We start from the raw sequence: 25118 nt of genomic DNA, 5'->3' as shown, positions 1-25118 counted from the left end.
CTAAGTAATACTGTTAATCTCGGACAAGAGGGACCTTCAGCTGTAAAGAGTCAGAGCACCCTGAGAGGTGAATGAAAGCGAAAGTTCTTACCTAAGGTGAAGGCTTGGAGACAGACAGAATGGAAGTGCTGAAATGGCCTTTACAGGTCATAGAGCCTGGGTCCTATCCAGGGAGGATAATAATTGGTCACATCCTCCACAGTAGGGTAAGGGGATGCCCCTCCTCCCTTTTCTTCCCAAAGAAACCTCAGATAGACCCACATTAGTGATTCACTTTGGGGAGGGAGGGCCTGGGGATGAGTAGGTTCCAGAAATAGTTCCAGGGACAGTCACACAAACTAAGTTCCTATGGATGAGCCCCAGGGGCTGGAGGAATGGAAAGGATGGGGAAGGGAGAAAGGTTCCATCGTACCTTTTGTAGTTAGAGACCCGAGACTGGAAGATCTGCTTGTGGTCTATTAATAAAAACCTGCAAAAACAAAAGATATTTCATCGGCTTTCTCTGGATGAAGGGGATAAGCTTCCTGGGTGGGTAAGCTCCTGGTTGCAATGAAAGGATGGGTATAGAATTATTCAACATGTACACCCAAAGGCAGACAGGAAAGAATGAGGAGAATGAGTTTTCTTAATTTAATGACTAATATTATTTGCCACATTTCATAAAACCCAAGATTTGATGTAACTAATGCAACATCTTATAAGAAAAATATCAGTGCAAGATACCATAGACTGTAAGACATATCACAATTTCAGAGATGTTAAAAGGGGAAAATGTGTACCTTAAAATCAGCAAACTATAATAAGTATTTTCCCACTTTAATAAAACTTCTTGAGAGCACCTAGTGCTCATCAAATGGCCATATGTGGCTGTGAAGATAGCAGACAAGCATACTCATATCTGGGTCAGTTGAACATTAGATGCTACTAGATGGTATTCACCCTAACATTCTTCTAAATTGTGTTTTATTTTTATCGTCTTACTTTATATAAAAAATAGACCACTGGTTGGAGAGGGAGTTTGAAGAACAATTTAATGAACACAAAATGGCTAAATAAAAATCCGCAAATAAACCTCTAGGGTTTTGTAATCAGATCTGAAAGTTTCGTTCATCTGATCAAAATAAATCCCATAAAGACATACCATTGTCCATATGACAATCTAAAATACATTAATAAAAAATATAAAGGCACTTCTTGATTTTACACCACACAAAAACGATTTAATTTCTGAGGGGTTTTGTGCAAATATGACCTTTGTCAAAGATGCTCAAGAATCAGAACACAATACTCTCAACAATAAATAAATAAATAAATAAATAAGAATCAGCTGGAGAGGGTCAATGGGGGGTAAGAGGGTATATGTAATACTTTCAACAATAAAGAATTACTTAAAAAATAAAATTAAATAAAAAAGGTTGATCAACGGGAAGCTGAGAGCAGAAGCCCCCCGCCCCATCACCTTTGCCAGCATTTCCATACAATGTCAGTGAGCCGCCTCTGTTGTCTGACTTAAATGACTCATGAGCATACTTGCTAGTAATGGTGGCCTTAGAGCAGAAGGGTCTCTGGCTGGTGCCTTCTGACAATTCTTGTTACCACAGCCCGCCAACCATCAATTCTACCACCTCAGCCTGACAATTACTCCCCACCATATCCATGGCCATCTTCTCCCACCAATCTTCAATCTTTCACTTTTCAAACCATGTCCTCTGGAGCTACCCCAAGTTCACCATTCCAGGACCACGCCTCTGGTGCACACCGTCCGCGTTTATAGAGCAGGTTCACACCATAATCTGGTGCGACCACCCTGGGGTGAGAAGGCTGTTATCTCTCTGGTTTTACTGATGAGGAGTCAGAGCTCTTAGGACATAGGTTCTAAATGCAACACTACTTCCTCATGCCCTTTGAGTTGCCTCTGCCCATCTATCAGCAACAAGTCTCCAAAGAACAAGAATCCCATAGAGCAAACCCTTCTGACATCCGGCTGACTTGCAGATAAAGTGGCTTCCTATGTCTATTTGCTGACCCCCGGCATCTATTCCTCAGCTCTGAAGACTCGGAAAAATAGGTTCATTTTTTTAAATGATAAGGCTACGGAACAAAGAAACCATTCAGAATCTGTCATCAGGGCAGCCAGCCAGAGGATCTGACCCTGACCATACAGGGGCTGATTTTTTATTTTTTTTTAAGCCAGGACTCAGATGAAGACAAATAAAATCCTTGAAATGTTAACTGGTTTGAGGAACTTTTCTCTACCCCCTACCAGTTCCTTTCCTTTGAGGTTAATTTTGAAGATATGTCTTACAGATAAAAGCTGATTTTTACAATAGCTTTATTGTGATATAATTCACATACCATACAATTCAGTCTTTTAAAAGTATACAATGGTTTTTAGTATATTCAAAGTTGTGCAACCAACACCACTACCTAATTTTAGAACATTTTCATCACCCCATAAAGAAACCCATTATCAGTTACATTCTATTCCCCTTATCCCTAGGCAACTACTAATCTAGTTTCTGTTTCTATATAATTGCCTGTTCTGGACATTTCATATAGATGAAATCATATGTGGCCTTTTGTGACTGGCTTCTTTCACTTAGCATCATGTTTTTGAGGTTTATGTTATAGTAGGTATCAGTACTTCGTTTTTAGTAGAATAATATCCCATTACATGGTTAAACCACAATCAACAGATCTAGGCACTGTTGATGGATATTTTGGTTGTTTCCACTTTTTAGCTACTATGATTAGTGCTTCTATGAACATTCATGTAAAAATTTTTGTGTTTTCTTTACCTACTGCTATTCTCATTCTTCTGGAATGGATGAAATGACTGTAGCTCCAGCAGCCATTTCAAGCCATGAGATTAGTATGAAGCCACGTATTAAAGGTGGCAGTGGAGGTGCTGCCGGCCCTGATGAGTGGGACTGTGACAGGATGGTGGAGCAGGTGAGCGGGCCAAGGTGGGGTAAGGTGGGTGCAAGCAGGGGCCCGATTGCCGCTGATGACTCTGCAGACAGTGACTAACAGTGGAGCAGGTGAGGGGGCGGTGTCAGGCCCAGGTGGGGTGCCAGGCAGGGCTGTGGGGCTGTGAGGCTGGGGGCATGAGCTGGGGCCAAATCTACGCAGGCCACCCCAAGGGACCCCATCCATGCATGAATTCATGTACCGGGCCTCTAGTGAATGTATACAGTAAATGCAGCCCAGGACTGATTAAGAAATATAGAAACAAAAGATCAACTCCAGACCTGGGTGACAGATTTTCATTAAAAAACACCTTACTTCATTTGATTACTTTGATTTTTCAGTTTTTCTAGATCTACACCTATCACATCATTCTCTCCCTTCCCCAACCCCTGCCCTACTCCTCACACACATACATCAAACATTAAGCTAAATGTACACACCTATACTAACAAAATGCCTCACCAAGACAGCTGGCGAGGGTAGGTGGGAAGGCCAGAGGAGTTCCATTTTTGCTCACAGTTCTCAGCAGGTCAATAAATTCTTTTCAATGATCATCCCTTACCTTAGCCGTTTATTTTTTGTTTTTTGTTTTTTTACAGGAACTGCCTGATGTATAAGTAACTTAATTCAATTTACTGACTGAAAAAAAAACACTAAACCTATATGGAGTGGCTACTCTATGTTGTATTAACTGCAAAAACCAGTACTTACCCTGTTCCAAATTCTAAGTTCTATTGCCTCATATTTATGTCACAAGGTTAGCTGAAAACCACCCCATGGGCTGCACTATGGCTTTAAGAAGAAATAAATTATACACAAGGTTTGGGCAAATGTATGGCTACACATAGCAGGAATCTCATGTATATGGATTTAAAGTTTCTCCTTTGGGAATTTTGCAAGCAAACAAAATGATTTATTTAGCCAATTCAAATGAACTGTATCAAAACACACAAAGGCCTGAAGAAAAGATTAAAGAGAAAACAAATAATTCAAAGCACTTTCTGATCTAAAACATTTCACTTAGCTCTACAAAGACATGAACAAGGTGTGGTCATGTTTTCTGAGAAGAGATTTTACCACTACTTGCTCCCAAGATAAACACAGCCATAAAAATATATTAAATGCTTCATGTACATCTGGAAGAAATTGTTTGTTAATCCTTTAGTTACTAATTGGAGGATCATGTGTAGTCAGACCCTAGAGCATATAAAAACAGATCATTTAGTTATGCTGTGCAGTATAGTAGCATTATACCACGTCTTTTTGAGCACCTGAAATGTGGTTAGAATGACTAAGAAACTAAATGTTCACTTTATTAATTTAAATTTAAAACTTCACACTTGACTCAGTTATTGGGAAACTTTAAACATGGTTAAGCATGTTTGGAAAATTTAGGGTATGTGAATCTACCCTTTCAATGGTTTATTTTATGAAATCTAAATATAGGTCAAGTATTCCTGATGAAAATTTTTACAGTAGATACACAGTGGATTCTGAAAACTTGTATGAAAAGGAATGTAGAATGTCTCATTAATATTTGTGTACATTGATTAAATGCTGAAATAAAAGTATATAACAATATTAATTTCATTTTTTTAATGTGGCTCCTAGAAAATTGGAAATAACACAGAAGACTTACATGGTATTTCTATTGGGCAAAGTGTGGATCTGAAGTCTAAGAATTCTAATGCCATCTGCTGGATGCACTCATATAAAACAGGCCCATGAGAAACTGTAAAACAAATTCCGTTAACACTTGAACTCCGGGTCTGCAATGGAAGACAATGTAACAGCTGGGTTCATAAAACACTAAATGATATGCTGTTAAAGAGGGCATAGAGGGGATAAATGGTAATGGGAAAAATAAAAATTTTAAAAAAAAAAGGCATTGAAAATAGGTTAAAAGTTTTTGAAAGCCTAGAGAAAACCTCACTTACAGTTATTAGTTGACAGTGATCATGAGCCAGACCACGGACTGCTTTGCTATGTCCACCCAAGGTGCTCTGAGAAACAAAAGGTTATTTGAGCCTGGCCAGCATGGCTCAGTGGTTGAGTGCTGACCTATGAACCAAGAGGTCACGGTTCAATTACTGGTCAGGGCACATGCCTGGGTTGCGGGCTCAATCCCGTGCGGGGCCTGTAGGAGGCAGCTGCTCCATCATTCCCTCATCACTGATGTTTCTCTCTCTCCCCCTTCCTCTCTGAAATCAATAAAAATTTAAAAAAGGTTACTTGGTGGCCTCTTCCATGACTATTGGCACCCATACTCTTGGGCTTATTGCTAACTAGCCTTCCCATCCCTTCTCCACAATTTGCCTTGAGTCCTTCTGCTTTACTTTATATATTCTTTCTCATATTTGTCTGTTTTCCTTCTTTTCTTTTTCTTATGAGTCAGGAGAGCTAATAATTCCTTTTTTTTTTTTTTTAATATTCCAGTTTTTCTTTTTGTCTCCTCTTCTTTTGTTCTACAAGCTATTCCAGTGGTTTTATAGTTTTAGCTCTTACATTTAGGTCTTTGACCCACTTTGAGTTGGTCTTGTATATGGCATGAGATACGGATCCAAATTCATTATTTTGCATGTGGGTAGTCAGTTGTCCCAGAATCCTGTTGAAAAAGCTATTCTTTCATTAGACAGTTTTGGCACCAGTGTCAAAAATCAGTTGACCATAAGTGTATGGATTTATTTTTGAACTCTCAATTCTAGTCCATTAATCTATGTGTTTATCTTTATGTCAGTACCATATTGTTTTGATTTCTATAGCTTTGTAGCAAGTCTTAAAATTAGAAAGTGTGAATCCTCCAATTTTGTTTTTTTCAAGATTGTTTTGGATAGCCTGGGTTCCTTGCAATTCCATATAAATTTTAGGATCAGTTTGTCCAATTTCTATAAAAAAGGCAGCCAGGTTAGTTGGTTTTAATGTATCTATATAATAAAAGCCTAAGTGAACCTTACAGCGGAATGACCGGAACTGGTTGCTATGATGCGCACTGACCACCAGGGGGCAGCTGGGCACAGCTGGCGAGTGCTGCAGGCAGGCGGTAAGGAGCAAGGGGTCCCGGACTGCAAGGCCCCGCTGCGAGAGGGATCCCAGACTGCGAGAGGGCGCAGGCTGGGCTGAGGGAACCTCCTACCCCCCAAAGCATGAATTTTGTGCACCAGGACTCTAGTATTTGATAAGAAGTATTTCCCTGATTAGGCTGACAGAATAACCATTAATAAGTCTGCAACTTTGCCCAATATGTAGTCTAGAGGTTCTCAGGAATTTGGAAATTTTGTCTAATATTGCTTGATATTGGAGCAACAAGACTGAGAGTAGAAGGCGTTGGAGAAAGCATGAGTCTACAGCAAACCTGAGCTTAAACTGTGTTCAAGTCCTAGATCTGCCATTTAGATGCCATATGACCTTGTACAAGTCATTGACCTTCTTTACGCTCCAATTCGCAATCTGTAATGAGAATGGGGGCACTTATGTCAATGCCACTGTGCTGTGGGAACAAAAAACATGTGCACCACAGAGCCCAGAGGAGGGTGGGCTCCTGTGGGTGCTTGAGGAACTGTTGTAGCACATTCTTACAGGACTCACTGGCTTGGGAGGTAGCTGTAGGAGTCTTGTGGGCCTGGTGGCCAACTCCAACTGCCTGTCTGCTGCTGAAAAGATGACACCGAGATGTCCTCTTGGAAACTAGACCACTTCGTCGCCCACACAGTGTCTCTTCATTTGCCACTCTTTGACAGGCGATAGTTCCTCCTGATAGATGCTCCATCAACTGATCTGAAAGCTGAATCCTTGGAAAAAAGAAATCTACATGCTAACATCTGCAGAAGGAATGGAACCCTTAAATCTGAGTAAGCCATGGGAGCAGGTATGAAAGACAGGATTACAAACTCCTTGGTGTCAAATATTATAGAATATTTCTATTCCATCACACTTAAAGCCACATGAATATCTCGCCATACAAATTAGAAAGAAATGAATGGCCATGTGGCCACAGATTTCCCAAGGTACCATTCACCTTCTTCCTTGCTGACAAATCCAACCTCTACCTTCTAGGGAAAGGGCAGGAAAACAAAGTTACATTTCAGTTCCTAAAATCAAGTCATTTTCTCTGCTCTGAGAGAAAAAGACACCACCAACAGCATGGACACAAGTCAGAATGCTTTTTAAGTTCATGTCACTTGTTTATAATAAGATATCATATCATCCAGAGTTTCAAAAGTGACCTTGGGGGCTTGTGGTGGGCTGCTGGGAGCAGGAGTGGGTGATGTATGTGAACAGCTGGGGTCATGGCTTTGGCCAGGGTGCTGCCCTGCGTCACTCTGTGCAGGTGCAGGTCTGCTCCATGTCTGGCTACTGAAAGAACCAGTTCTCTTTTGACCCACAAAGTAATCCGACGGTGGAGCAAACTCAGGATCTCTTTCAGCCCGGAGATCTGACTGCCTCTTCGACCAGTACCCAAAGGAAAATTCTAGTAAAAATAAGAAAGAATGTTATTAGAACTGATGATTGAATGAGATGAATTTACTGTTATTACTTCTCAATTATTATATGTATTTCTTAAAAGCCACCTCAAATTCTCTGGAAAGCAAGGATAGCAATACAAAAATGTAGTATGAGGCCCATGCAATGCCTACTGAAGTATAAGGAACCACGCTAAGGGAGTGACTACTTCCTGAAGGCCCAAGGTTCAAGAAAGGCTGTGTGGAGAAGTCTGCAGACTCTAGAAACATTGCCAAAAAGGCACTAAAATTAAATTTAAGAGAGAAATACAGAAAAATTAAACACTCAATCATTTGCTTGACATTATGTTGCAGGTACTTCACAACAAACACAAGTGTTGTCCTCTGAGTTTTAGACAAGAAGGAACTTGTCCAAATCTAAGTTGGTCTTTCATCTCTATTTCCAACTGAAATGTGCTAAAAACACAATACATTAAATTATCAAACCTTCATTAATTTTGAAAGCAGTTCCTAAGAAATGACATCCCAAAGCTGCAATGAGGCAGCATGAACTTCAGAAAACTTCCTCCAAGTACTTCAAAAAAACAAAACCCTCATCCTTCGACATGATGCCTTATGGATCATGGTCTTTTATAATCACCCTTTCTAGAGCTCTTGTTTATTTTATTTTATTTATTTTTTATATATTTTATTGATTTTTTACAGAGAGGAAGGGAGAGGGATAGAGAGTTAGAAACCTCGATGAGAGAGAAACATCGATCAGCTGCCTCATGCACACTCCTTACTGGGGATGCGCCCGCAACCAAGGTACATGCCCTTGACCGGAATCGAACCTGGGACCCTTGAGTCCGCAGGCCAACGCTCTATCCACTGAGCCAAACCAGTTAGGGCTAGAGGTCCTGTTTATAAACAGCTCTGTCTGGGTATCAAGAAGAAACAAGTTCAAAGATCTGAAGAATTCTTTAAGACTCAAAGGACCACTAAGACTCATCAGAATCACATTTGGATCAGGAGAACCAGAAAAATTTCCTGTGCAGGGCCCATTACTGGAGAGGTTTTTACACCTTGGAGCCACCCCCTCTTACCTTTTCCTCTGTCCCACTCCCGGACGTGTGGCACTCCGGGCCTGGTGTCCTTCCTCTCCTGAACGATGACTTCTACTTTGCTACGCTGGGCAGCAATAGGCGGAGTTGGCATGGCCTCTGGTTCTGGTGGCAAAGGCCCAATAACATTTCCATCTATTTTTTGCAAGGGAATAAGACTTCATTATAATAAAGCTTAAAGCTACTTAATTTTTTAAAAATAGAATATACTAATCCTGGGAGTAGAAGTAATAACCAGTATTTACTAAGCACCTACTACGTCCCAGGCAGTGGGCTAAGTACTTTGTATATAATAGTTCACTTAATTCTGTAACAACCCTAATAAAGCCAGTATTGGTATTCCCATTTTATCCCCATTTTGTAGATGAGAAAAATTAAGCTCAGAAATACTGCACAAGTCAGAAGTGACAAGAATCAGGACTTAAACCCAAGCTGGATGGATTTCAAAGTATCTATATCCCCAGACCAACAATAAAAAGACCAGAAATCTCTGTTACTCAACTAAAGTAAATCTCAAACAAAGCAAGGGGGCTTGGGGTGATGAAGAGCTGGAGCCTGGCGACGGGCTGTAGGCTATTCAATTTTGGCCATATTTTAAATGAAAATAGATTTTTTAAAACACTTTGGTGACACTTCACAACTTGTGGAAATGATAGATGTTCAGGTGTAGAGCAAAAATAAACAACATACAGAGATAACATGTTACAGGGAGACAACAGTTATATGAAACTAAATGAATGATTTTCCAATTACTAAATGTTTCTGGTTTCCATTCAAAACCAAATTGAATTTAAAAAACAAAACAAAACAAAAAAGAAACACCCCAAAATTGAATTTCTGTTCAGAATTAGAAAACAGCCCATGGCTTAGCACAAGCTACTGTAAAGGCTGGAGGCTTCTATATGCCTCTAGCACCCATACTCCCCTTCTTCCTTTGGGACCAGAATGCCCTGTTTCAGCTAGATACAAGGCATCTCGCCAGAGAGGCTGATCCCCAGCCTCCCTGCCTTATGGCTACTGGCCTCCCTGTGTTCTGGCCATTGGAATGTAAACACATAGGTTCTGCCTGACTTCTGACTCACATTCCCCAAAAGGAAGCTCGTTCCCTTCCTTCTTTCCTCCTTCCCCAAGGCTGAATCATGAACAGGTGCTGGGGAGCAAGTTTCAACTGTTCAGGTTAGAGCAACCCTCTAGGAAATGACAGAAATGGCAAGACAGGAGGAAGCTGAAGACTGGATGGCCATCTGAGGCAGATCTACTACCTATCTGGACACCCACCACCTCTGAAATGTTAAAAGAGAGAAGCAGATTTCCCTCTAGTTTGAGGCAGTCTATGTGGGTCTCTTTGTCATGACAATTTGGCCCAGACCAACATAACTCATAGAGTGAACTAGTTTGAAAATACTAGTTAACAGCATTTCCAAGTGTTTTAACAGTATTTTCATTAAGCTGACCATAGTCATATTTGTAAATTATTTAATTCTGACTTTGTGTATTTCTTCTTTAAAATAAGTTACTATATAATCAACAAAAACTGTAGCCACAGCAAAACAAATTAGGTTAAACATGTACACAACTAAACTAAGTGTGAGTTACTAAACTGTTCTGTTCTATGAAGTGACTCAATGTACTGTTAATGTCCTTATCTATAACCTAAATTATTCCCTAGAGTGTCATTCGCATCACACTGGTTATAAAAACTGCTCCTGTCAGTACCTTAGAAGTGCTTTCTTAATGGCTAATTTCTGAGCCTTATTACTGAGACATCAATGGAACTAAAACTTTTCCTTCTGAAGTTTAACATGAGCCATGACATACCTTTACTTTCTTCCTCTGCTCCATCATCTTTTGATATTTTCATCTTTTTTTGTCGAAGTTTGGCAAGTCTTGCTTCTAACATAGCCTTTCGCTTTTCTTTTATGTTTTCTCGTTTTGTTCTCTGGTCTGTTGTCTGAAGAGAACAGAAAATTATAAAATTATTTGCTTTAAGCCAAATTCATAATACTTCTTTTTAAAGAACGATGAAATAATTTTATTCTAAAAATAGACTAATTGATTCTCATGCCACCTCTAAGAAGCTATCCTTGAGATCATCAAAATGAAGACTCGTAAAGTTTTCTCTTACACAAGGCCTCTGATGTTTTTGAAGTTTAGAAAGCATTCACAGAGCATTCTGAAAGGTTTAAGATTCAAGAAAACCAACCAATTCTGTTCTATTCCTTAATCCCTCAAGCAACTTTCTATTTTCTTACCCAGACCACTCCAAAAATATATTAAAAACCAAATTTAAAATTACACAAGTTACTTGTGGGCAGCCATAATCTTAAACCTTGAAACACCAAAATAATATGGCAATTACAGTTAAAAAACCTATAACTGTATTCTAAATATCAATTTAAATCCCTAATTAACTTACTAGATTTTTTTTGCAGTATGGTCCAACAAGAAACCAACTGCTCAAATCTTTCTTTACATTAACTCTGAATTTAATTTATACCTGTTCACGCAGCATCTCTAAAGTTTTCATTTGCTTGTTTCTTAACTCTTTATCTCGGGCAAAGGCAAAATATCCAACACCAAGTTGCCGGGCCTCTGAAATAAGTCAAAATTACACGAGAGATTATAGATTTCCCTGATCAGTAAATTATATCCTACAAGAAATTTGGCAAAAAGAAATACAGTGATATTTGGCACAAGTTTTTAAAAAGAAAAGGCAGACAAACCAAGTTAGAAATAGTTTTCATCCTGTTTGTCAAGTGATAAACATAACAAAAATTCATTAATTTTCAGTCATAGACTGTTCCCCACTTCTCTTGGGGAACAAACCCTTAGATTAATAGACTCTCTGTTAAGATATTTCCAATATGAGTATTTTTTAGGCTATGAAGTAAACAAAGGGGATAGTTTCAATTTCCAAAGCAGAATCTTTTATTTCTGCATAGGAACTGCTGCTTTATGAATGAATACTTCCCTTTATGCTTGTCATTAGTTCAAGATAAAAGCATGATTTAAAAGCTGCAAGAGATTATACCATTTTCACGAATGTCTTCATAATGTATAGGCCCCATTGGCCTTTTCAGGGCCTCCCGTTCTTCTTCCTCCCATTGCTGGCGCTGAAGTTCTTTTCTCATGTCTTCAGATAGTAAGGTTTTTTCATTAGCGGGACTAACAAAACTAGTAGGAGAAAAGAGCAAAAACTATCTTTAAATAAGAGCTGTGAGATAACAATGCTTCAGTTCATTAAACTGAATCATGAATCAGTACCTCTAATTGATAAAAAAGACAGTTCCTTACAGAGGTTTCTGACCCACCAGATCATTGGGAAAGAGAGGAGAAAATATTTTCACCTTTTAAAAATCAAGCAGCAGATTTGTTACATTAGCATAATGGAATCTTGCCTGCACTCAAGACAAACCACTTTCCTTCCCACCCTGGTCCGGGCTGAATGGAGGGAGGCACCCAGGCAGGGAGGAGAAAGTGCAGGCCTCCTCTGGATGGTCTCCCGTGCAGGGATGAGGAAGCTCCTTCACGCCGTGGCCTGGACTGTGCCTCGTGTTCTGAGATGGCTTAGGGATTCTGCCCTTCCCCCTCTGTGCCAAGCCCAGGCCCACCTAAACCTGGAGGACTTGGACAGGGTGGACCTTCTCCCAATACTCTGCACATAAAACCTGCTCTTAGTAAGAGGAATTTTATTCCCTAGAATGTTTTAGCAAGTTATCTCTTAGGTGTCTTAGGCCTCACAGAAAAAAAAAATCTAGCTGTAAGGCCCTACTTCAAAATCCAAAGATGTATAAAGAAAAAGTTAATACCCTGGCCGGTTGCTCAATGGTTAGAGCATTTGCCCACAGACCAAAGGGTCATGGGTTCAGGTCACAGGTTCGGATACTGGTCAAGGGTGCATACCTCAGTTGCAGGCTCAATCCCCAGTCCCCACTTGGAGCGCGTATGTGGGAGGCAACCAACCGATGTGTCTCTTTCACATCAATGTCCCCCTCCATCCACACCCCCTGCCATCTCCTCCTTCCCCTCTAGTCTCTCTAAAAAAAAAAAAAAGGGGGGGGGGAGAAATATATTGGGGTGAGGATTAAATAAAAAAAAAGTTAATAAGCTAACTGCCTCCCTGCCCCCCACTTGCTGTGGAATAACCAAGTGTATATCTTAAACACCTTTCTCCACAAAGCTTTGTTGGTTGATTTGGTTTAGTTTATTCTATATTTGTTACCCTATAATTAGACATCCTTCCAAGTACAGGCATACTTCACTTTATTGTGTTCTGCTTTATTGCACTTGCAGATACTGTGTTTTTTACAAATTCAAAAAGTTTGTGGCAACCAAGCACCGAACAAGTCTATTGGTGTCATTTTTCCAAACTTCTTTCCTCCTTTTCCTCTTTTTTAAAGCTATGTGTCTCAGTTTGGGGGTTTTTGTGTGTGGTTGCCATTAACTTTATGAAAAAGTTGCATATACATAATTTTTCTTTCTTTTGAGTACATCTGATCTCCATACACTGATTTTTTTTAGACATAATGCTATTGCACACTTATTAGACTTTAGTATAGCATAAACATAACTCTGATATGCAATGGGAAACCAAAAACTTTGTGTGACTTGCTTTATTGTGATACTCACTTTATTGTGGTGGTGTGGAACTAAATCCACAATAGCTCTGGAGTATGCCTGCAAACAGATATAGCTCTAACTCATCCCTTTTAGTAGCTACAGGATATGGAGCATCCATTCAGGCTGTTCCCTGAGTGTGAATTATGTGTGTATGTGTACACTAACCATGAATAAGTGCTTCGGCAAATATTCTTATACATTAAAAAAAGATCTCCTTACTGGAGCACTAAAGATAATTGACTAAAGACAGACTTGCCCACTAACCTAGCCCTGTGTCTGCATTTCAGACCTGGGCAAAACTTTGCATATAACACACTTACAGCCTCCCCTGAAGATTTTTATCCATCTCCAGCAGATGTGGCAAATCCTTTTTCATGCAACGCCGGGATCGCCCTAAGGAATCCACATAGTCCACCCTGAAATAAAAGTGAAAAGATGTGAATGCTTTGTACAGGACATATAGTTCCCTAAGTTAGGAAGTTGCTACACAGTAAAAAATTAACGTAGGGCTTACAACCAAGAAAACCCCCCAATCTGAGAGACTATCACTGATAACATGCTTTTTAAAGTTAAAAGTTGACACACAATAAACACATTGTGCCCTTTATTAAATCTTAGTTTTAGAAAATGCAGAAAATGATTGATCATGTATGTCTCTGATTTCAAAGATAAATACCTATACAGATCCTTGCTGCCACATCTCAGAACTTACTTTAGGAAATTCCAAATAGTTTATCAGCATAACTTTGCTTTGAACCAGACTCTAATTTCCTCAGTCTTCCCAAATCTGACACTTTACTTTTTCCTTTTTTTCTTCTAATTGGTATGATTCTTCCCAATGAATTAGAAATTTATTTCTTAATATAAGTCACAGTATTTTGAAACTCTTTTTAATTAGGAGGAAGCCAAGCAACACACTCTTTGTACCAAAAAGCACCATATCAGTAGGCCAGTCTGTTATCTTTTATCACTCATTCCTCTTTCCTAATCTTGTCCAAACTAGGTAGTAGTTAGAGAAGTCAGGCAGAGAGGAAGGCAAATGAAACACTTAGACTTATCACAACAGGTAATATAGACAGATTTTCATAGAAAACATTTCATTTGCATTATGATGCAACAGATTTTATTTTTATAATTATGGGCAGGGAATTTCCCACAGACTTCGGTAGGGGACAAAAACACAGAAAGGGGCCAGTACTGCTGGTGGACCAACTCAATGTCAGATTCCCATGTATGTGACCTGGCTCTTGTCAGCAATTTCTTTCTTTTCACACATGCAATTCCAATTGTCAGTCCATGATTTAAAATCTGAACGTTTGGGAATCCATTGCTACAGTCCTAAAGCTGATTAGCACAAGAAATAAAACCTCCAACTGCTGAAAGCAGTTTCTTTCTTTTTTCTTCTTTTCCTTTTTTTAAAAATGAATGGAGGAAGAATACCATCTAGCCAGATGTCTAAATAATTATTTACACTATTTTTGCAGAAACATTTTCCACCACCTGGAATTTAACTACTGAAAGGATTTCACAAGCAGTTACAATTTTAGAGCCTAATTCAAAAACAAAAAAAGTGTCAGAACTGCTTGAAGTGTGTCTTCCTTTTCCATATGGTGGCAATGACACCTTCAACTGCCCTCCAAACTCTTCAAATCACTGACAATTTGCTATAATCTTACAGGCATTAATAAGGAAAAGAAAAAGGCACTAAACCTTTCAAAGGAGATGGGATTTCGGCTATGAAAAGCAATCATAGGCTATTCTGTTTCTGGAGAAGGCCTCCAAAACATGCAGATCCCATCAAAATAGAATAGATGGGATATGCAAGACAACAGCAACTGCTCTATGTAATCAGACACTGAGCAAGCTCTCAGGGAAACAATTACTTGAAGCACCAGAATTAACACGAGACCTCAGTCATGTCATCTTCAAAGAACACTGGGGGAAGCTAAAGTACATGCCCATGAAATGCTTCACTAATAACAGCAGGCAGGATGTTGAAAGTATCAAAGTTTGCCTCAATTATTTTTCTGTTAATGAGGCCAGTTACCCTATATAATAAAGATGTGATATGCAAATTGACCGTCACACCCTTGCACAAGATGGCCGGCAGGGGAGGGCAGTTGTGGGTGATCAGGCCAGCAGGGGAGGGCAGTTAGGGGCTACCAGGCTGGCAGGCGAGAGCAGTTGGGAGGGACCAGGCCTGCAGAGGAAGGCAGTTGGGGGTGACGCCTTCAGGGAAGGGCAGTTGGGGGCGACCAGGCCTGCAGGGGAGGGAGGGCAAGTGGGTGGGACCAGGCCTGTAGGGGAGGGCAAGTGGGTGGGACCAGGCCGGCAGGGGAGGGCAGTTGGGGGCGATCGGGCCTGTAGGGGAGGGCAGTTGGGGGCAATTGGGCCAGCAGGGGAGCAGTTAGGCATCAATCAGGCTGGCAGGGGAGTGGTTAGGGGGTTGGGCCTGTGGGATTGGGCCTAAACCGGCAGTCAGACATTCCCCGAGGGGTCCCAAATTGGAGAGGGAGCAGGCTGGACTGAGGGACAAGCCCCCCTCCCCCACCCCTAGTGCATGAATTTCGTGTACTGGGCCTCTAGTGTGTCAATAATAAAGAAACGGTAAGACCCAAAGGAGCAGGAAAGATTTAAGTGCTGCCAGAGTTCAAGGGAAGAATCACTAAGAATGAAGCAGCACTGATAGAAGAGACTGCATTGCATGTACTTCTCTCTTGGTTACTTACAGCAAGTATGCAGTCAGATAATCTCCCCCAAATGTAAGTTTTTAGAAGGTAGGTAAGAAGACACCTGTTCTATCGCAACACGTTTTATCTGGACCGATGTGGACACCCTCACAAGTATGAAGAGGTGCAGTCTGTGCTCCACAACAGGGACTGCTCTCTTCAACTCATAAATGGCCCCTGTCCACTGGTCCCAAAGCTGACAAAAGTCACCAAATGCTGCAAACAATCCTAAGCAGTTCCTGACAAAGATGCCATGATGAGGAGATATTTGAGCCTTGAAGAGAAGATAGGTGGGCTCTGCACAGGCACGAGGGTGGGCAAGCAGAGTTAGTTACTACCAGGATGTTTCCATAGGGTCAGTGCGTCTCTACATGGTTTTAAGCACTTACAAACAAGTTTCTAAACAGCATTTTAAGTGGAGAATATCATCAAAATGGAATTTGCATTCTGGACTTATTGACACATTGTCTCTTTGTAAGGAAACAACTAGATTGGTTTCCCCATTATTCACCTACATGTAGATAAAATTCAGAATTTCAGTAATAAAGATTTACAAAATGTCTGCTTATACTCCACAGACAGCAGTTTCTTAGGTATTCTAAAATACTCTTACTTTGTGAAGAAAGTTTAAGGCAAACAATCAGGGGAAGTAGGCATTGACATCACTGTGTTAGACGTGAGGAAAATGAGCCTCAGGTTGGTGAGGAACTTAATCAAGGTCCCACTGTCAGGGAAAGGTGGAGCTGGTGCTGTCCAGGTCCAAGTCCACAATGCCTTTATTAAATTGCCAGAAAATGTCACAGCCAGAGTAAGGCTTACTAGAAACAGAGATCACCACTGCCTGGACAAAAGACTCTCCATGAAGTCTGAATGAGGACATGGTAGCAAAGGGACATGCTTCTGACTAAGCAACTCTTTCACATCAATGCCTCCTGCACCTGGCACAGAGCGAGAGCTCAGTCTTTATTTGTAATTATTTCTTCATTGGAGCTACTGTTTCTACATCTGTAAATCCAATCTTACTTCAAGTGGAGTCTCAAAAGAAAAAAGAAAAAAACTAAAGAAGGATAAAGAGAAATGGTTTGTTAACAACCAAATGAAATCACTCTTAAAAGGTAAACACAAATCTGACAATGTTAATATGACCAAATCACGTAATATCACCAACCATTCTTCACTGGGGTCCTGGGGAGGAGGGATATCTGTTTCAGAAAGATTTTCTTCATCCTCATCTCTTTCTCCTGCCTTTCTAGAATCTTGATTGGCACCAAATGACTCCATTTCTTTGTGCTTATCTATCATCTTCTGCGTGAAATCCACAAGGTACATATCCTCCACTTCTTCATCTAGGACATAAAAATCAAGTATCAGATTCTTGACATCTAAGAAGAAAACCACACATGGAATTGATATGAAGCAGTCACAGTCATCGATGGGTGGCTTCACGTCCCTGAAGATTCACTAGTTGATGACTCCACCCCCTGGAACACTTACAAAGACAAAGCCACCTCAGGACCTGCCAGGGAAGTTATTAATAGGCCACTGGAAACATACACCTTGCAAAAAGTCTTTAAAAAGCCTGAAGTTTCTGCTGCTTTGTCAATACACTGAGTAAGCAATACTGTCTCAGAAGGTCATTTTAAGATAACAAAACCATTTGATTTCAAGAGACTCATACAGCCAATTACATACTACAGAGGAGAAGTGCATTTCTCATGTTGTCAGACCAAAACAATAGACCTCTCTAATCAGGTGATCTGTATCACTTAATCCTAATTATATTGTTATGGTATGATAAGTGTTTTAAGGGTCATGACATAGGTAAATAATCATCTAAATTCTTTTCAATCCAATGAACAGCACTTTCAGACAAGACATGTTGCCAGGATCTACAGGACATACAGAAATGTGGGAGATGCTATCTTCCTCAGGACTTAAGATCTACTTGAGCTAAAACATATAATGAAAAATTAAATAGCAATCCACGACTTAATTTAACCCAGGATGTCTGATGTATTCACAAATAATGTTGACGTGAAGTTTCCCTGTGTGGGATTTCAGATACAGTCACCTGAGTCTTTTTGTCTGAGATGGAACAGATATTAGGTTCCCTAGAACTAGGTACCGGTATTATACCACTGGACAGGGAAGAATAATGGAAGCTCCAAAACTTAATTTGCCCAAATATGTAAGCCCAATATGCCTATCAGGAGGTAGGCTTGCGGTTTGGACAGAACCAAATCCCTATAAGCATACTCTTTTGGACCTGAATCCCATATTAACAATTCAAGTAAAGTTTGAATCAAAAAAGACTTGAACTTTTTCTTAATAAAGGCTTTTCCAGACAGTAAAATTTTTTTAAAGGCCACAAAATGCCTCAAATGGAAAAGAGGTGTACTTTCTCAGAACTGAGTTACAAGACACATAATATTGAGGATATCTGGTTAATGGCCAACCTGCTGCTGCTTCAAGAAGGCAAAGCCTCTCCTCATGGCCCCTAACTTTGGCGTTTCCGATCTCCCCATGCTGATTCCCTGCCATGCAGGGAACATGGCCTGTTGTCTGAGAAGAGGGAGCTCGGCTGGGTGAGCAGCCCATGATCGGGGTCCAGCCACCTCTCTCCTGCTGCCCTGCTGCTCCCCTTCCTAGCCCCTCAGCCACACCAGGCTGCCCTGCCAACTCTGGCCCTCTCCTCCCTCTGCTGATCTGCTCTCACCACCCTCCCCCTTTCTGCTTAAAAAGCCCTATTAGAGCCTGACTTCTCCCTAAACACTTCCACATATGCCTCCTTTGTAAACTGCTTTGCAAACGCTCTTCTACTGTTGTCTAGCAGTAGCTTGGGTTTTCTTTCTCTGGGGGGGTATGAGGAAGGTGATTATCTCTTTTTATTATTATCATTTAAAAAGCACTCATAAGCACATCACACAAAAAATAGAAAATAGAGAAAAATAGAGCAATAGCAAACAACCCTATCACCATGATACAGCCATAACTCCTTTGTTCTTTACACAGCTGTAATTGTTCATAATTGTGGCCTATTTAGACCTTGTTTCCTAACTTTGCTTTGTTCTGTACCATTTCCCTCTACTGATGACACCCTCCCCCCTCTTTAAGGCAGAGAATCTGGCATATATTGTACTTGCTTGTTCCCTCAAAGCACCTAATATATGCCCTGCACCCACTAGGCAATTGGAAAATTATTGCTAATTTTCTTATCTCTGGCACAGAAAATAAGCAGCTTGATTTTTAAAATTTCTCCTTATTCTTAGTTATTTACAAATAACGAAATACCATAGGGATATATGAAGTATAGAAAATAAAGAAGTATAAATAATTTTTTACCTATAAAGTCTCCTTTGGTCATTTTTTCATATAATTTAGCTTTTTCTTCCAATTTTTCCCTTGGAGAAAACAGAACAAGTATTAGAAATGTCTTATTAACTGACGTCCCTGAAAAGACTGCTCCACCCTCGGCTTCACAGCTGGCAGCCAGGGAAGGAAGGCCCCGATCGGCCCTGATTGCCGGTCAGGCCTAGGGACCCTACCCGTGCACCAATTTTATGCACTGGGCCTCTAGTTAATAGATAATATATAATAGATAATACTATTTTATCAGTGTGGTTATATAGAAGAATGTCCTTGTTAGAAGATACATGTCAAAATATGTAAAGGTAAAGTATAATGCTTAACAAAGTTTCTCTATACACACGATAGAAAGAGAATGTAGAAACATGTTTATTTGTTAACTTAGGTGAAGAGTATTAAAATGTTCTTTGTACTTTTCTTTCAATTATTCTGTTGATTTAAAGTTTTTCATATTAAAAAGTTGGGGGAGCCCTGGCTGGTGCATTCAGTGGTTAGAGTGTTCACCCTAGGGCCCAAGGGTCTCAGGTTTGATTTCTGGTCAAGGGCACATACCTAGTTGCAGTTCGTTCCCTGCCCACACTCAGGGCATGTGCAGGAGGCAACTAATCCATATGTTTCTCTCACATCGATGCTTCTCTTTCTTCTCTCTCTGTCTCTGTCTCTGTCTCTGTCTCTGTCTCTCTCTCCTCCCTCCCTCCCTCCTACACTCTCTGAAAAAAATATCTTCGGGTGAGGACTAAAAAAAAGTTTGGGGAAAAATTTATTTTTAAATGCTAACATCATATGCCCCTAGTCCAGAACCACACTCCCATGTACTTCTTAAGATCCATGATCTTAGTGCCTAAAAGAGGCTCAAAGTGGAACTGAGGTTATGTCTTATCTTCTTCTAAGATTGTAAATACATCTGCAAATCACATTATTTTTAGAGTCTATTTTATAGTTACAGAGTATTTGGCTAGAAAGATTATAAAAATTTAAATTGTAAATAAAAAAAGAATAAAAGTTGAATTTTCATTTCCTGGCTTGGGCAGCTTCAGTGATAACTACACTGACCAGAGTTCAGCTTTACCTTGCTTTATCTAAAGTCTTCTGTTCCTCAATCTTCTGTTCTGCATCCTTCTCAGCACGATTTGAAACTCCTGCATTCTGTTTGTTCCAGATACTTGGTTTCTGGAGAATTTAAAAAACAAAACAGAACCACCAAATGGCTGCAAAACATCTCTACTTGTACATCAGAAAAAAAAAAAAGGGACCATCAGATCTTATGAATCAATGGAGATAACTAGATCTTCTGACAGCCAGCTTATGTCCTGCAAATAGAGTATACATGGCAAAGCTGGAGTAAAAAGAAAAGCCCTGAATTATATAAAAAGTTTCTTTATACACTGCATAGGGTTACTTCTTTATCTTTTATCTCCTGAATGACACAAGACTATAATGAAAATATGTTACAAATAATTAGTAATACAAATAATAGATACCATTACCTATAAAATTGGAAAACAACTCTTACAAACCCTGATATTTTTTGTTGTATTTCTATATTATCTGTTTGTCTCTGTCTGGATTTATAACGCATATGTAACTAGATAATCTTCCATAAGAATGTAACAAACCAATTATTAAGAGCATGTACTTTTCTCAAACAAGTGCTTAAGAATTAGAGCATTAAAAGGTGCTTTCCCCTAGCTGGTTTTGCTCAGGGGATAGAGTGTCAGCCTGTGACTAAAGAGGGTCCTGGGTTTGATTCCGGTCAATGGCACATGTGCAGGTTGCAGGCTCGATTCCCAGTAGGGGGCGTGCAGGAGGCAGCCAATCAATGATTCTCTCATCATTAATGTTTCTATCTCTCTCTCACTCTCCATTCCTCTCTGAAATAAACAGTTTTTAAATAAAAAAATGAACAGTTTTTAAATAAATATACATATATATGTATATTTTAAAAATATACATATAAAAATAGACATATATATATATCTTTTTAAAAGGTGCTTTTGAATAACCTTACTAATTTCTATTTTAATATTTAAGACATCTCATGCAGATATTCAAATACAAGACAAGGAATTTTTCCTTAATATTTATATGACCACACACACTTAAAAAAAACAAAACTCCCAAACTCTCTCCTGGCATTATTTCAGATCAATGGAGATAATTAGACCTTATTTTTACCTTATTAGTTGTTTTTGGTTTTCCCAAAACTCCAGAATCTTTTAGAAGTTTTTCTTGTTTGAATTCTTCTTGTTTTCGAAAGAGTTCGGCCTTAAGGTCTACCAACTAAAATAAAACCAATAAACAAACAAAAACATTTATTTAATTCTATGACTGACTGGATTTCTAAGTTATTATAATTCTCAAAGCAAGATCCCAAGTTCCTATAAATGGACAAAAATTGATACAAAATTAAAAGTTTACATGTAGAATCCAATCTAAAAGAAAACAGTCATATTTCATCCTAGCTAGGTTGGAAATGTACTTTTACTCTAACTTTCAACAGTCAAAGGCTTTTTTCTGGGCAAAGGGAGATTGATAAATCAAAGTAAATAAAGTCGGCATCTTTTAGAGTAAAATTCAACTAACATTAAACACCTTTCTAATTGGCACTGTACTTGGCTTGTATATATGATATAATCTCATGTGATCATCACAATTTATTATTGCTATAGGGAAATTTCTTTGTTTAGCAACTATCTGAGTCCCCAGTATGTACCTGGCACTTAACCTGAAGAGTGGGATACAAACATGAATTAGACATACTCCGGCCTCATATGAAGCCTACAATCTAATAAGAAAGGAAACCTATAATACCAGTAAGAAGTAATTAATGCTCTAAGAGTGGTAGAAAGTAGCATAAAAGTTCAGGTAAGGGAGCATTTCCTTCTGTCCAGAGTGATCAGAAGCAGCCTGGAGCTGAACTTTAAAAGATAGGCAGATTTCAACAGCCAAACATAAAGTGGAGTGAGTGAATGGTAAGAATGCTTCCAAGTCTGTTTTAGTATCTTCCAGAAACTCTTAAGTTCAACTCAATCACGGGGTTCAAGAGCAGGGAAGGCCAGGGCAAAGGAAACAGCACAACTGACTGAATACCCAGGTCTAGCCCTCAGCTGTATCAGTCACCACTGTCTACTCTGCACAAAGGGACATAAAGGCAGTTTCCTTCTTAGGGATCTGGTCCAGTTGCTTATACACGTGGGCGTTTGTAAATCAACTTCTAAAGCCCAGCATCATGGACTGAATTTTAAGGGAAACCAAAATGATTAAGTCCAAATGGAAGAAATCAATTTAAAAGTAGCCTTAGCAGGAATAATGCAAAGGGCAGTTCTTCCCAGGACCTAATATTCTAAATTTAATAAAATTAAAAGCCTTTCACCTTTTCTTCTAAGCTCTTAACCACATCAATTACCTAGCCACACATTTTCCTATTCTACAACTTTTGAATTTTAAAAGGAAGCTACTCAGAAAATTGTCAATTCCCAGCTGGCCTTCCTATTATTATCATTGTTAATTTTAAGCTGTTAGGATAGGATAACTTTAACATTTATAATTTTTTTTCATTCTTAACCCTCAAACATAATAACTAATACCAATTTTCAGTGTGAGATGAGGAAATGGGGTTCAAATATTGGGACATGTAGATTTTTCCTTATACTTCCCTTGCATCCCAATAACTCTGCAGTAAATTCAAGATTAAACCAAAGGTTAGGCAATGTGTTCTGATATAATGAAAAAGGCAACCAAACTGAGTGAGCCAGCTCTATCACCAAGAATTCTGTATATAAGCTGGGAATGCCAGTGCATCTTGGTACTTCCTCATGTATAAAATGGGGATCTTACCAGCACCTACTTTGGGAGAAGTCGATGAGACCGTGCATATAAAGTGGTGGCACTAAAATAAGTACACAGAACAGATTTTCTTCCTAGAAGTAGCTAACTTTAAAAAAAAAAAAAAAAGCCTCTTGCCCAGCAGCGTGGCTCAGTGGTTGAGCTTCGACCTATGAACCAGGAGGTCCCGGTTCGATTCCCGGTCAGGGCACATGCCTGGGTTGCAGACTCGATCCCCAGTGTGTTGCATGCAGGAGGCAGCCGATCAATCACTCTCTGTCATCATTGATGTATGTCTCTCTCTCTCTCTCTCTCTCCCTTCCTCTCTAAAATTAATTTTTAAAAAATTAAACAAATAAAAAACAGCCTCTTACACCCTGTGAGACCTGACAGCATCCAGGCACCGCGTCATCCTGCGCTGCATTAACAACGATTTAGTTCCTGGTCAGGGGAAAGGCCACACTGGTGTTTGGGAGACCTTCCTGGTGTCTGGGTGGGAGAACCAGGAAGGGGGATGTGTGTGTCAGCAAGCACAGGCCCGGGCTCCCCCTCGACCGGCAGGAAGGCGGGCTGGCAAGGAGGCCTGGACTGGGTGTCTCAGTGGGAGGCCGGGAGATTCCTGACAGAGGAAAGACACCAGGCTCAGGTGCGTGTCTGAGGGGGAAGCCCGGTCCGAGGGCACATCCGAGGGGGGGAGCCACGTTCGGGCTCCGGTAGGTAAGCAAGCTGGTCCGGTTTCCCGTCGGAGAAAAGCCAAGTCCGGTTCCTGTTTGAGGGGAGGCCGGGTCTGGGACCCCGAGTTAAGAAACAAACCAGGCCAAGATTCTTGGGGGCCGGAAGAACTCGGAACCCGTGGCATCACCTCTCCCCGCACTCACCGAGGAGGCCGTGACGTCCAGGGGCTTTTTCCTTCGGTCCATGGTGGAGCCAGAGTGTCCCAGCCCAAACTGAATCCTTCACAGGTCCCCGCAGGGTTCTAAGCCCGCCTCCGGCGCAACCGGAAGTGTCTATTATTAGAGCGACGCTGAGTTTACGACGCTGGCGCCAAGTTAGGCAGGTCGTGATGTGACGCAAACGCGCCTGTCACCATTTTAAGAAGGTCAGGATGCCCAGGGGTGAGGCTAACTACGGAGGCCATCTTGAGTGCGGAAGATGGAAAGGACTTGTTAGGCGCCATGTTGAGAAGGTCTCGTAACTTGGGCGCGAACGGCGCCATCTTGAGTGGGTCAGTTAGGGGTGGCGAAGGCGCTATTTCAAGGAGGGAGAAATGGACTGTACGAAAAGAAAGGCGAATAAAGACTGGAAAGATCTAAATACCATTTGAGGATCTGCTGTATGCCAGGCACTGTCTGGCAATTTTCACACTTTTATTTTATTCTCACAAGAGTCATACGATATGGGAATTATTAATTTTAGTCGAAATAATAATAATAATAGTAGCATTTGATAAAATGCTTACTTTGTGCCACTTCACATATTGCAGCTTATAAGACCAACTTCCTCGTTGGAAACGCTCCTTCACCACGTACAATATAGGCTATGTGACCTTAGGAAAGTTACTTAACTTCTCTGTGCCTCAGTCCCCACATGAGAATGAAACAGTATTTTCTTCATGGGGTTTAATGAGGATTAAATGAGCTACTCGATAAAAATATTAATAATTGTGATAGACTAATGACCCCTCCCCCCTCCAAAGATGTCCATCTTCTAATCCCCAGAATTTGTGACTGTTATCTTATGTGGCAAAAGGGAATTTACAGATGTGATTAAAGATCTTGAGATGGGGAGATTATTTGGGTGGGCCCAATGTAATCACAAGGGTCCTTGTTAGAGCGAGGCAGAGGGGTCAGAATCAATGAGATGGATCAGAAGATGCTCCACAGTGGGCTTTGAAGAAGGAAGATGGGACCACTGCCAAGAAATACAGGCAGCCTCTAGAAGCTGGGAAAAAACACACCAAATTAATCCTCCTCTGGACGCTCCGGAAGGGATGCAGCACTGCTGACAACTAGACTCTAGCCTCGTAAGGCTCGTTTCAGACTTTT

The 25118-nt window shown here is 40.3% G+C and overlaps 1 protein-coding gene across 2 annotated transcripts; it reads right to left on the bottom strand.

Moving 5' to 3' along the window:
• Positions 1-106: 106 nt before the first annotated feature.
• Positions 107-24065, bottom strand: CCDC174 (coiled-coil domain containing 174). 2 transcript variants are annotated; one of them, XR_013814814.1, is made up of 13 exons: positions 23952-24065; positions 21424-21528; positions 20318-20418; positions 19225-19283; positions 17051-17228; positions 13474-13569; positions 11565-11707; positions 11031-11125; positions 10352-10484; positions 8516-8668; positions 4610-7438; positions 413-469; positions 107-163 (listed from the first exon to the last, which is right to left on the bottom strand). XR_013814814.1 is itself a non-coding variant. In XM_079794685.1 (11 exons), the coding sequence occupies exons 1-11, from the start codon at positions 23991-23993 to the stop codon at positions 7140-7142; spliced, it is 1404 nt and encodes a 467-aa protein (XP_079650811.1). In that variant the 5' UTR covers positions 23994-24065; the 3' UTR covers positions 2406-7139. The 2 variants fall into 2 exon arrangements, 1 of the variants encoding a protein (XP_079650811.1); XM_079794685.1 differs by lacking the exons at positions 107-163; positions 413-469 and having other exon boundaries at positions 2406-7438.
• Positions 24066-25118: the final 1053 nt, after the last annotated feature.

This window comes from Cnephaeus nilssonii, assembly GCF_951640355.1.
Source record: "Cnephaeus nilssonii genome assembly, chromosome: 17".
NCBI lineage: Eukaryota > Metazoa > Chordata > Mammalia > Chiroptera > Vespertilionidae > Cnephaeus > Cnephaeus nilssonii.
Note: the sequence above shows the minus strand (reverse complement) of the source record. Positions and strands in the feature narration are given on the sequence as shown.